Genomic DNA, 14,230 nt, shown 5'->3' with positions numbered 1-14,230 from the left:
CAAAAACAGGAGGACGTATTAAACAGAGAATCAATATTATATTTCAGACAAGTTCCACTTTACCCAATGTTACAATGGAAACCCTCTACAGATTTATAACCTTCAACATTAGAGGGATTAGTGGTCAAGGTCTTCAAAAGTGGTTTTGGGTGCCCAACTTGAGACACCTTAACAGGTCCTTATTTTCAAAGGATGGCTGCTCAGCTTTTTCTGAAAATCCAGCATCTCAAATTGGGCACCCAAAATCAACTGAAAATCTTGGCCAATAATCTGATTAAGTGTAGTGAATTTTGTTCAGTTTTTGAAGACTAAAAAGGAGATTTTTTTTTCATGCTCCTTTGACGCAGCACAACAGCCAAGCAGAGGGTTTTTCCTCTCATAAAAATAAAAGTGTGGTGTGCACTGCATGTGGGAAAAGAACTGAAAATGATGAAGGGTGTTTTCTAGTGGGAAATGGAAACCAAAATGGGAATGCTGACATTTCCATTATAAATGTGAAGGCTTCTAAAATAATAGAAACTCTCATAAAGCAGCCCTTCATTTCTAGGGGTAGAGTAATCTTTGGAGAAGATTTAAATACAGTGATAAATATGAGAAAAGATGGACACCAGTCTTAATAACAAAGCCACTTCCATATTAAACAAACTTAAAACAGCCAGTGGGTTAATTGACAAAGAGAGATGGTATCACTCAGAATTAGACTATTCATATCATTCCCTTAGGGCTGGTCCACACTAAGCCCCCAGTTCGAACTAAGATACGCAACTTCAGCTACATGAATAACATAGCTGAAGTCGAAGTATCTTAGTTCGAACTTAAAGGTACTTACCGCAGGTCCACAGGCGGCAGATAGGCTCCCCTGTCGACGCCGCCTACTCCTCTCACAGAGCAGGATTACTGGCGTCGACGGCGAGCACTTCCGGGATCGATTCATCGCGTCTAGACAAGACGCGATAAATCGATCCCAGAAGATCGATTGCTTGCCGCCGAACCAGCGGGTAAGTATAGACGTACCCTTAGATACAAATCTTACTCCAGGCTTGATATCTTATTTTATGGAACAAAATAGTAACTGAGTTTGGTTTGAACTGTGCAATGGGACATATAGCACTGTCTAATCAAAGTCTTGTTAAGATACACCTACTACTAAATCCAGATAAAAATAAAAGACAATTACGGTCAGCAAAGAGACTTTCGCTGCACATCTCTGAAGTAATCATCAAGATCAAGAATGCCATAAAGGACTACATTCAACAAGGAAACTCAGGGTATCAAATTTAATGCTCTCTGGGACACAAAGCACAAGCTCTGAAGCCTCTGATTATTGTGCTTTGATAAGAACAACAAAACTGATTGAAAGCTAGCCTGGAAACTGCATAAGCAAAAGTTTAAATAATCCTATCAGAAATTAAAGCCAGTAGAGGGAAAATAGCCAAAACTACCAAGAAAAGTACAAAAGAATTAACAGAAAACTCCATATAGCTCTGAGAAAGAAAGGTAACAATAACTTAATTAGAAAGCAATTGGAAAGCATAAAATTATCACAGCTAACTAAGCAAAAAAATGATGGTTTAAAACAGTCATATATAAAGCATAGAACAAATCATCCTCCAGTTTAGCAATAATAAATCCCAGACTGCAAGCCAACTGACTGTACACTCTTAAAAAGAAGGGTAGTCTTGTGGTAAATCCCTGGATTAAGAGTCAGGGGAATTTGGTTAATTTCCAATCCCTGGTATAGACTGCATGCATGAGTCACTTAGGTGCCTAACTGCCACTTTAAGTGGCAAAGTCCCATGTTTAGGCACCACTGAAATCCTCAGACCCCGTCTCAGCTGCCATCTAGCCCTGTAGGAACCTAAATTTCCACTCTCAAAGTCCCATAAGTGCCTAAGTTTCTGCCTGGATTGCCTTGCATCTGTTCTTATATTTAACTACATTGCTGCCTTTACAAATGTGCATGTCTTAAAAAAGAACTAAAAAACAAAACAAACAATATGATTTGCCCTTTCGTCCTAAATTACCATGGAGCATACCATGTGGGCATAGAGCACCCAGACAGGAGCAGCACCAGGGTTTTTGCTGCCCTAGGTGGCAGTGCTCCTCCTCTGAGCATTTGGCGGCAGAGGTCCTTCCACTCCGCATCTATGGGGCACTTCAGCGGTGGGTCCCGGAGCGAGTGAAAGACCCGCCACCGAATTTCCACCAAAGACCCGGAGCGGAAGGACCCCCGCCACCGAATTTCCGCCGAGGATGGCAAAATGCCACCCCCCAAATCCTGCTGCCCTAGGCAACCGCCTAGGGTCGCCTAGTGGAAGCACTGGCTCTGCACCTGGAGCCCTTGGGAGAGTCACAGACTGGTACTTGTACATAATTTGCCTTTTATGGCACCAGGAATGTTGGGTACCCCAATGCTAGTTTGAGCAGATTGGGACTTGTATTCAAAATGCAGCCCTTTGCATTCATTGTACAGATGATGTCTACTTAAAAAAAAATGGAAAAACAAGATCCCTATGCATCTCCACCGACCCGCTTGGACTGTGCCTAAATTCTAATTATTTAGAATGAAAGAAGCTAGACAGCTATTCAGAGGCAAGCAATTTTTGGAAGGTAACAGACATGCTAGAGTTTACCAACAAAGCAGATCCCACTTTCAAATATCTAACTTGGCAACTCATAAATAGAGATAGAACCAGTAAGGTTCTAGACCTGCAGAGCTCAATTCACCCGTATAAAGCGACTCCTGTGTTTAACTGTTTGCAAGCTACCCCTGCAGAAACAGCAAGCAGAACTAGCCTCTCACAGCCAGAAGGGACATACTTCTTAACGTCATACTGCATGAGGGAGTGGGAAAATAGAAAAGCGGGAACGAGATCTCTGGATTAATTTCTCAGAAGCAGACAAAATTGTAGTTGAGGACTATGATAAAACATGCTTCATTTCATGTTCTCTCTGTGAAACACACTGTGTCACATTGGTAGTGCCACCTCACTAAATAAGGAACTTGCTATTAAACCAACCAGTGCTAGAAAAACTGTGAAACTTAAGGCACCCAGGCCTATGCATGGGCAAATGTCGAAGATGAGGGTGAGGGGAGAAAGTCCAAACCCTGGCAAAGACAATAGCTCATGGATATTCTGCTGTCCCCCAGAACTGCTTTATTTTCAACAATTTTTTTATTGAATTTGTGGAATTTTTCAACAAATCCCCTTCCTTATGCAGCATATTACATGCTCTCCCCATCTCGTGGCATCTGTGAGAAACAGAAATTATCTACAAAGTGGCATTATCTACAATGCCCATGCAAACAGAATTTGGGATTTCATGACTATGGATAAACCATCCAAAAAAAAAGTTGCACTGCTGAACATACCAAATAGTGGCTAGGAGATCACACACACACATACCCAGCCACCCAGCCCTGTTCATGTTTTTTTAAATTGGGGGGGGTCAGGAAAAAAGGAAACCAAAATTGTTGCTCAGCTTCAATTCCTACAAGCAGTGTTATTTAAATGGATCATATGATGAAAAGGAACATGAAAAGCTATATAGAAAACCATGATTCAGGCAACTTCCCATCTGTTTAGTTCAGATAATTTTAGTTTACTTTTTTGAGAACTTGGATGTGCATAATTAAATGTAACGTTGGCTTTAAAAAAAATTAAGAAACCCTCATTTGCATGTTAAGCTGTCCTCATTTCCCAATTCTGTATAAAGTTATGAAAGCTAATCTGTAATGTATTGGATGATATGCAAATTCTTTGTACTCTGTGTGGATTTTATAAAGACATGCAAATTAAGAGAGTGTTTGGAATGGGTGGAAAAATAATTTCTCAATAATTATATGCAGGGATGGCAGAAAAGGTGTTTATAACCTTTTCTCTGTTGTGGTCGTTTATTCTTGACTGCACACTATTTTTCAGAGTGGAAAAATATGTTGCATAAATTGGATTTTTCTTTGTAAATGTAACTTCAGTTTAGAGCGCTCTACTCTGAGCTATAACCCATTAGGGAGTTTGTACTGGGCCTGGCCACAGGTGGATAAAGGCATTCAGCTTTTAGTGTCATGCCATGCATTAGCCTAACAAATGAATAGCTTGTTGTGGTTTATTCTACATTGTGTCTCAAGTCCATGTGACAATATAAGTACCTGATCTGAAGATGCAAATACATAATCATTGCAGGAGGGCTGGCTAGGAGGAGACCTGACTCATTCAAACTATGCAAAAACCATTTATGCAGGGCAGGAATTCATAGCCCTTTGAATATGCTACATACGTAGCCATCCTTCCTAGGACATAGGTTATTTGCACTGTTTGTCAGTGGCTTCTGCTTCCTTGTTCTCTCTGGATTCATGAGCAAGATCACATGACATTGTGAAATGCTACACATACAGTGCGGCAAAAAGGTAGCACTGATATGTCTGACTTTTTAATTCCAGCAGATGCTGGTTGAGGGGGCTCCATAATTGCTCTGCCAAGGCTGAGATAGCAAACATGTCATCCCTCTTGGGGCTCGTCACTGCAATGCAGCACTTGTCTCCAGCAGAGAAAATATAAGCTTCCTGGATTGATAGTTAATTAGATTACAGTGACTGCTAAAGAGGAATTTTTACAAAGAAAATATCAGAAAACGTCAAGACTAGTGATGTGAGGGTACCATCAGCACGGCAGAAGCTGTGCTGTCTCTGCCTGGCCAGCTAGAGAAGTTCATAGGAAGACATACTGCCCCAGATACACTGTTATTAAGGGTAGTTCAGTGCATCAACTGAGGGCAATATGTGATTGGGCTAACATGACATTTTGCTTGTCTATCTGGGAATTTGCACAGCCTCATGGCACATAATGCTACTATGATTTTTTATTTTTAAATTGCTTCATGTTAGTTTTTAGCATCCACACCAACCTGGTGAAGTGCAGTAGCTGGGCATGCAGATTACAGCTTTGGGGGTGCTTGTGTCCTGTAAGTTTTGAAGCATGTTTATTTTTCTCCTTTTTAAAAAAAAACCTATTTCAATCTAGATTTGTAAGCACTTGACAGAGTATATTTTGATGGGACATATATTTATTTAGATCAGTGGTTCTCAAAGCCGGTCCGCTGCTTGTTCAGGGAAAGCCCCTGGCGGGCCAGGCCAGTTTGTTTGCCTGCCGTGTCCGCAGGTTCGGCCTGGAGCAGTGAACTGCAGCAAGTGGGAGCCGCGATCAGTCGAACCTGCGGACGCGGCAGGCAAACAAACCGGCCTGGCCCGCCAGGGGCTTTTCCTGAACAAGCGGCAGACCGGCTTTGAGAACCACTGATTTAGATGAATCTGAACCATGGGGGGAGAGAGGAGGGAGTCGCATGTTGGGATGAACAGCTCAATCACGCTACTTAGGCACAGGCCAGAGTAAGGGCCAGTGTGGAGCTGCATTGCTCCCGAGGGAGTAGGGTGACCAGACAGCAAGTGTGAAAAATCGGGACGGGGGTGGAGGGGTAATAGGGGCCTATATAAGAAAAAAGCCCCCAAATCAGGACTGTCCCTATAAAATCAGGACATCTGGTCACCCTACGAGGGAGCATCCAGAGGTATTCTGCCTCAGGGAAAACAGTTTCTGCTACACCTTTCTTGCAGTCCTGCTCCTGGAGGTAGTGTGGGCCATGGCCCACCTCCTCTTCCCCAGCTCTCTCCCCATTCAGAGTACACTCCAACCCTGAGGGAGTGGGGAGGGAACAATCCTCCCTACTTTTGCCCTTTCTCCTCCCACCGTGCCCTTGCTTAAGGCCCAGGCAGGATCTAAGCCTAAATCATTTAGAATGGTTCTATCTTTTAGACAGCCATTGAACATATAGGTCCAGATCCCCACAGCAAGTTAAGGGCCCCATCCTATTTTTCAGGGCAACTAGTAAGAAAGACACTCTTGCAAGTTCTGGTATCAGAGATGGATGGAGCACATTTCTGTACCGGCAAGAGCTAACCGAGCGCTGGGCCCGATCCTGTGAGATTCTGAGGGCCCTCTAATTTCAGCAAGAGTTGAGGGTACTAGCTGCGCTGCACATTAAGAACAGATACGGACACTTTTTTAAGAACTTCCTGATATTTTGTTCCACTTGTTCTAATGCTGCCTTCTTTGCACTTGGTCACCCTCTCTTTAGTAGGGAAAGCCAGACTTTGTCTCAGCAGCTAGAGGTTGTACTGGTTTAATTAAAGGCATATTTTAAAAATTGATTTAGCTGATTAACCCTTAAGCTAAAATCCAGATAAGCCACATTTAAATCAAGTTAAGGATGTCCACACAGGGGTTTGCACCAGTTTAACGAAACTGATTTTTATTAACGACTGCAGCTTTTATCAAAGACAAGGTCTTACTCTGACTTAACCATCAGATCGGCTACCTCAGTTCTACGGTGGGACTTTGTTTAGTGCTAAAGCAGCTCAATGCAGCCTTCGACTTTGAAGCACTCTATCTTCTCTCCCCCATGTCAGCGGGCACAGGCCTCCACTGTCATCTGGCTCAGGCAAAACTCAGTAGCCAATGGGACTTTTTCCTGCCTCAGGCTGCAATGTACCTTGTCTCTGCCTCACACCAAGGGCACAGACAGTCTTACTCTGAAACAGAAGCATCCATGTGGGGAGCAGCAGGGGGGAAATGTCCTATAGTTACTTAACCAGTTCCTCTTCTTGGATGTAACCTTTTGGGCTAGCACCCAGAAGAGTGTCTAGTTTCCTGAGGACCAGGAGAAGCTAAGAGGATGTGTGGAGGCACAAGGCCTCCAGAAAGATTGTCCGGGCCTTCAGTGGATCCCCTGAAACCGACCATAGGTCTCAGAAGATCTGTGGGCTCTTTGGCTTGAACTATCTGCCGGTTCTGATGGCCGTGAACCTCAATCCCTCTCCCATCACCCCAAGACACACATGTAATAGCTGGCCCAAGAGCATGATGTACAAACTCAAGTCTCCAATAACCTTACGCAGGAAAGATCTGCATCACCAGTGGTATCTGGTGCCGACGCAAAATCAAGAGGCTGGGCACTCCTCCATCCTGCACAGCCAACCACAACTTGCACCAGGCAGAGATCTTTCCAGGCACCTCCACCCATCCCCCCGCTCACAAACCATCAGCTTTGCTGAGCTGCAGAGTTTCTCCCACCAGGCAGCAGAACCCCAACTTCTTAGCAGGCCCACCCACTGCCTCTGTTTGACACCGCTGGCTCACAATCAGACTCCTTGTACAGCTGCAGAGGAGGGGATGGAGCTCTGTACTTAGGCTGTTTAGGTCCCTTTTTGTTCCCAGACAAGACAGCCTGAGACCATGTTCTGGTCATTCAGTAGAGGGAGCAGCTTTTAGGGGCTGAAAAAAAACTAGCCTGTTCCCTCCCCCAGCAGCAGTCCATGCAGCTAAACTTTGCCAGTTTTTCCCTTTGTGGACTGTATTCTAAGAAACAAAGTGCTAGGCCCAGCCCAGTCCTTTTCTCTCTGGGGCCTGCCCAAGGAAAAGAGGTCTAGACTAGTTAGCAAAACAAATCCCTCATCAGTAGCCACCACCAATTATAGTGGGCAATGTGGCCCACTGTTTCCATGCCTGACAACTCATTCTATAACATGGTATTATCTATTCTTATTTTATGTAAATATTGAGGTATTTTATGTAAATATTGCCTTTTAAGTATATTGAAAGGATCCTGAACTACAATATTCAAAACATAGTGAGTTGAGGTCAAGAACATTCAATTGCTTTGTTTTGTATGTAGGAAGGGAAAGGTTCCATTTTTTTTGTTTACTGAAAAGTGTCGTGGTGAAACTGAAAATATTCCACCAACTGGGGGAATTTTCTGAAGTTGTCACAGAGACGGTGCCATGAACTCTAGCAAAATTCCCCCCCCCCTCTGTTGCTGTGACATACAAGCTTCAGTTTTGCTTGCCACCCCACCCCACCCACTCCCTTTTTGAACATGGAGATCTTGATGTTGCAAGCTGCTCTTTGCTTGTGAAAAGCCTAGCCAAGCTACACAGACTAAAAGAGCATTCCCAACTTCATGCCAAGCAGGAGAACAGGCAAACAGAGGGTTTCACACTGTGTTACATGTGGAATTTTTCCTATAGCCTTATTTCATTGTACCTAATTTCTGTACAGGTGGTCTTGATTATTCACTGGTGTTAATTTGTTCAGGACATGAAAAGCCCCGCTTACCTATACTAGCTTACTCTCTGTTAGTGCAATAAGATATCTTGTAAGTTCAAATTTCTCAGTCTACTTGTGAAGCTACTGTGAGCTGTCTAATGATTCTACTAAAAAGGGAAAATTTGAGTTACTTGATTTCCATTATCTTTATTTAACAGTGTGTGCCGATTACTCAAAGCGATATGGGCAGGACCTGGTAATATAGTGTTGCTCTAGTATTAACTTAAGGGGATGATCCAGTTGCCTGCAGTATAAATTACTTTGTGTCCAGGAACCCTGCTTTATCGCTTTGTATAGTTTTAAAGTAGTTAAAAGCTTGAATAACATAAAATAACATAATATAATGTTATTTATGTTATTTCCCACGTGAAGAACTCCTGTAAACCTTGCAGTATTGAAACTCAGTGAACAAGGCATCTTAGACAAGCTGAAAAACAAATGGTGGTACGATAAGGGTGAATGTGGAGCCAAGGACTCCGGAAGTAAGGTCAGTCGCCGAAGGTCTTTTTGTACTGATTAGAAATCACATTTTGACCCACTGTGTGTTTATACAAAAATGACTTTCAAAAGTTAATATTTACGTTTTGAAGGTTCAAGGAAAAAGACTAGAAAAATTAAAGATCAGAATATGACAGCATTTTTCTTTTACAGTATCAAAGACTTTAGTTGTAAGTACATTTTACTACTTGGATATTTTGCTGGGGGAAAAAAAAAGGCCATGGAAAATGCCTAAACAAACCTCAGACTGGTATCTCCATTTAACCTACAAGCTTCATCACAATCAATGTATTATTTAGTCCAGCATTGCTTTTCATTTTTGAGTTATGAGTACATAAAATTTTGTTTCAAAATTGTAACTAAAATTTCTGTCCACATTGGTTGTGAGTGATAGGCCACGCATGCTTCTGAAGGATGGATATTTTCAGGAAAGACATCACATTGATGAGCATGAAACACCTTCCCACCACCACCACCACCTCCAAGAAAGTTTAAATTTTCTGTTTGAATTTTTTCTAAGAAAACTAATATTGTGATATTATTGGTAACTCATTTCATAAATCTTGGACATTCATTTTATTGTGCATTGAACCATTTTGCTCCTGTATTACTACATTCCATATCAGAAATTTTGTAACGGTTGGAGAATCTGAATACCTGGCATACTTTAAATCAGAGGTTTTCAAATTTCGAGGCATGCCCCCCTAGGGCAGCATGGAGGAATATTTGAGGGGCCAAGTGGTGAAGCTGGGGCCAGCCCACAAGGCAAGGCTCAGGGAGGGAACACCACCCCCACCCCCAAATCACCTCAGTGGGCCACCCAGCCCGTGGGTCAGTGTTAATGCCTCCACACCCAGCGCTGGCTCTGTCCCCAGAGACCATCGCATGTGCCTTCCACCACCCTGAAAACCCGGAGGTGGCAGGAGCAGGTATTGGGAGTTGCAACCAAAAATTGTAACTCAAAGGAGTGGGGGGCTCAGCTCAAATAGTTTGAAAACCACTGCTTTAAATGTATTGTTGGTACAGTTTATGGTTTAATGTAACCAAGCTACATACTAAAATTAATCATTGAGGGCCAGACATCAGGTAACCCTGCAGCTGTTCCTCATGTAGAATTCCCAGATACTTCAGGAAGTTCCACATGTGGATTAGCGGCTGGGTCAGGCCCATGATTTGTATATTTCCTGTTTTATTTGGGGGGAAACATTCTGCTTAACCCAGGTAATGAAAATACAGAGGTTTAGTTAATGCTAGTAGAACTATTGAGGAAGAACAGTGCTGACCCAACAGTAAGCATTATTGGAAAGGATTTTCAAAGACACCAAGAGGAGATAAGCAACCCAACTCCCATCGGGAAAAAAAATCACTCCCCTTGGTGCCTTTGCAAATCTCCCCCATTATTAGGTGTTTTACTCATTTAGAGCTGTCTCCTGGTCCCACTGAAGTCAACAGCAAAAGTCATTGATTTCAGTAGGATTGGAATTTGCTCTCAAGGCCTGATCTTCCAGCTGTTGCAGAATAACTTTGGATCAATGAGAGTTTGAATGCACAATTGTAGGATCGGGCTCTACATGCTTGAAATACAACTGCAAACATAACATTTAAAACTGCAGGTAATTTATAAAACTGCCTTTATCCAAAATGCCTGTGTTTCCCCCAGGCTGTTACTAGGTAGATTGTATTTTCTCCTGATTTTTCAGAAGTTTTGGACATCCCCAGAGACTTGTCATACATCAAGGTCTACCTGCAAATATTTTAAATTAGTAAAAATATTTACTGCAGATTGCTCTGACATCTGGCTTGACAACAGCCACCTAGATTCTGTGAAAGTATGAATAAACAATATTTAATAAATGCAGAACACAATTCAATTCAGCAGCAAAATGGTTACAACTCTGCATAATCGGATTACAAAAATTCTATTTTTTGAAATGAAAGACTTCCCCGTCGTCCATGCATTGAAGGTGCATCTAGACAGCTTTTTTTAAATTAATATTAATTTTATTCAGTAAGCCAGCCTCTTTTTATAACAGCGGGTGCTAGTAGAGTTAGCTGGACCTGAAAGTAACTGACCGTCTTCCTCAAAAAAAAAAAATTAAAAAAAATTTTTTTTTATTGTTAAATAGAAACCAGATAATTTTCTCAACATCCAAATTATTTTCTCTACATTCACCAAAAACAACTAAATCTTGTGTCTTGTTAGTTTTAAAATGGACTTCTGTAAATTCTACCTTATTTTATGCAGTCATTGATCTACCCAATGGGGAATTCCAAAAATATTTGAGATTCTTTGGGGAGAATGAGGCTAGGTGCCTTTTGTTTGCTACTAGATATACTCAGCAGCACATAGGTTTGCTGGGTGGAATCCTAGCCGTATTGATGTCAATGGCAAAAGTCTTATAGATTTCACTAGGGTCAGGATTTCACCCACTGAACAGGGTGAGATAGCACAATAATGGTCTTGAGAATCCCTAGTTTAAACCATTTCTGTGTCATTGGGATAAAGTTGAAACTAACACCGATAAATGAGCTCCAGCATGTAAAGTAACTAGTTAAGAGTATTTGGGGCCTGATATTCTGAACTGGGATTTCTGGATGTGCGGGCGCAGGGAGTCTGATGCAAATAGAGTTATATATGTCTGAGCTAAGCCAATCTGACTTTTTGCTGCAGAAAAACTAATCAAGTGGTTCATTTTTCTTAGGACAAGACAAGTGCACTGAGCCTGAGCAATGTTGCTGGGGTTTTCTATATTCTTGTTGGAGGTCTTGGTCTCGCCATGATGGTTGCTTTGATAGAATTCTGTTACAAGTCTCGTGCAGAGGCCAAACGAATGAAACTCACAAAGAATACACAAAACTTTAAACCTGCTCCTGCAACCAATACCCAGAATTATGCTACATACAGAGAAGGCTACAACGTTTATGGAACAGAAAGTGTTAAAATCTAAGGGTACGAATCAGGTCTAGTAAGCTAATAAACTGGTTTATATTTTGCTAATATGTGTTCTTCCTCCTCCCTCCCCCAAGCTTGAGTAATTTTTCAGAGTTATAATATGTATCAGAGTGAATCGGCTGCAATAATTTTCATAATATAGTCTGGAAAAGCTCTTTCACAATACACAGTAATATTTGTGATTTTATTTGTTTTCTTGATCAAAAAGAGACCAGTTTCCATTCCATATCTTTAATGGCAGTGCCAGAATTGATGCTGAAGTGAATGACTGTTGTATCTGAGGTTCTGACATTTCAATAGCACCGTGTTTCAAAAAGTTCCACCCATCCCTTTAAATATTAACTGTACATTTAGAAATCTTTTCTGCTTTGCTTGTGATGTTTTCCCCTTTATTTTTTTTAAGAAGTTGTGCTCAATTCAGCTAAGTGCTTCTAGGAAGTCTGGTAAATATTTTACATGCTCCTGATGAGAAATTTAGAAAAATATCTCAAATTCTACAATAGAAGTGGGTGATTTCTTCATGACAAAAGTACAAGTTAATTACTAAATCAATGCCTTTCCAGAAGTTATTTAAACAGAGTAATTCACATATTACATTTATAGCTAAACTAAAAAGCAAAGGAATTCTAACTTTCAAATAATCTTTGTTGCTGGAAGTGATGAGGGGGAAGGTTACGTCATTCAGTTCAGATTAGAATTATGGTAGCTGATGATAACCCGCACCTCTGAGTCTACAAAATGGGGGTCCCACTCCTGCTTCCATTGACTTGAAAGGAACCTTTCCACTGACATCAGTGAAAGGAGCAATGGGGTCCCTGAACAAGTTCTCTTCCCAAAACTTCCCGCTTCCCATCCGGTTGGAAATGTTACAAGAACTGTTTAGCTTGTGGCATTACAGCTTCTGGCCAAAAGCAGAAAGGGACAAGGTGAGTAAAATAATGATAAGTTATTTTCAAAGAATCTAACTGGACATTAGCAAAGCCTCACTGCAATCTTTATCGTCAGGAGTAAATACTGGTAGTATGGAAGCATCCAAAGGATTGAATGGGGATTGGGGCAGTATTGTGCTAGGGGCGGTACAAACAGACGGGGGAAAAAAGAGAGAGAAAGAGACGATCCGTGCCCTGAATAGCTTTTAATCCCTCCTTTATGTAAACTGGTTCCCTCTCCCCTAGATATAATGGTCTCCTTTCAGAAGAAAACAACTGAAATATTTGTATCCTTATTACAGATCCTCGCTTTTCACAGCATGCAACAGGAGGAGCAGCTGAGAATGTGGATACTCCATGGACCCTGACCACCTGAGCCAGTTTTACTTTCTCCTTAGGTGTCAGGCATGACACACATTGATGTTGGTGCAATGAACTTTTAATAGGAAAAACTGATTTTTTTTCCTTCAGTGCCTTATTGAAGACTCTGAGACTCAACAATGCAAAACCATCACTGAAATATTCTTGCTTTGCTTGAAAATTTAAAAAAAAAATGAACTGGTCAAAGATACTAGTATGTGAAAAAAAAATCTTGTAAAAAAAAAAAAATCAGTTCAACAAAAGCCATTCTTTGATACCACTGCACAGTATATGAACTTATGTTCTAAATTCCGCAGGAGTCAGTTTCATCATATGCCCCCTACCTAACCAAGTTCTTAAACTATTCCTGATATAAAGCCTCAGAATTCCACTACTTATGAACAGACTGGCCTGTCACTACTTCTGAGAACTGCTGTCAAGATGCTCTGGTGGGGTTTTTTGTTTTGTTTTTTAAGCAGTGGTGTGGTTTTTTTTCTAAGCACTTAAAATCCTCCACTCATTTGAGAAAACGTGTATATCAATAAAAGATTAATGTAACACCACACACAAAAGATGCTTTAAAAAGTTAGGGTCAATAATTATTCATCTGTAAATCCAAAAGAAAGTGATTTGTAGAATTCTGTATCTTGCTTGCAGATCAGCAAATGAATTCTCTTGACAAGTTAACTATAGTACAGGCAAAAAAATACTTCTTTTTTCTATCATCAGGCATACCTACAGGTGCTTTATTAAAATGGCATTAGATGGCTTTAGAAGAAGCCATTCGTGATTTAGGTTTCTTGCTGTGCGTTTGCATTTTAATTCAATATTTAGTATCACACAATGAGGCGAGAGAAGAGCAGGAGAATAGTTTTCCCCACACATGACTAAAACCACTTTTCTCAAAAACTAGCACTGAGAGATGATGCTTTTTGGCTAATTCTCATTTTAAAAAACAGAAATAAGGAAACAGGATAGTATCTCGAATTAGACTTGCAGTTCCAGACTATAGTTACGCGATCTCACATTACTATTGCTAGTACTGTTATATTGTATCAGCTCCTGCCAATTATTGTTTCGTGGCTGTTCATCAAAGGAAGCTTGTGTCCTTTCCTAGTTTGTAAAGGATACAATGCATTCCAAAATATACTGCTAAAGATAGAGGCTCAGTATTATTCACTTCCAACTTCTCAGATATGGGCAGTTTTTCAAACTTGACACTCTACCAGAAAACGACTTACTTAACTGCAACTTTTTAAAACAAAAACTTTAAACATATTGTCAGTTACAAGAAAAAAATGTTAAAGGAAGTATCTGCATACTAATTACCT

The 14,230-nt window shown here is 41.0% G+C and overlaps 1 protein-coding gene across 10 annotated transcripts in view; it reads left to right on the top strand.

The window, feature by feature from the left end:
• The window catches only part of GRIA3 (glutamate ionotropic receptor AMPA type subunit 3), a 211,544-nt gene extending 198,020 nt beyond the window's left edge, over nucleotides 1-13,524 (top strand). For 5 of the 10 annotated variants that reach the window (XR_010590293.1, XR_010590289.1, XR_010590291.1 and 2 more), the window contains 2 exons: nucleotides 11,360-11,607; nucleotides 12,842-13,524. Coding sequence is in view for 4 of the 10 variants with exons in the window: in XM_065556647.1 (XP_065412719.1) it covers nucleotides 11,360-11,605 (246 nt within the window). In the remaining 6 variants the exon portion in view is untranslated. Of the gene's footprint in view, nucleotides 1-8,531; nucleotides 8,647-11,359; nucleotides 11,608-12,841 lie in introns of those variants that run through there. The other 5 variants (XR_010590292.1, XR_010590288.1, XM_042851083.2 and 2 more) reach the window with 2 other exon arrangements.
• Nucleotides 13,525-14,230: the final 706 nt, after the last annotated feature.

Source organism: Chrysemys picta, chromosome 9, assembly GCF_011386835.1.
Source record: "Chrysemys picta bellii isolate R12L10 chromosome 9, ASM1138683v2, whole genome shotgun sequence".
Taxonomy (NCBI): domain Eukaryota; kingdom Metazoa; phylum Chordata; order Testudines; family Emydidae; genus Chrysemys; species Chrysemys picta.
The sequence above is the reverse complement of the archived record's forward strand: the minus strand, read 5'-3'. Positions and strand labels throughout refer to the sequence as shown.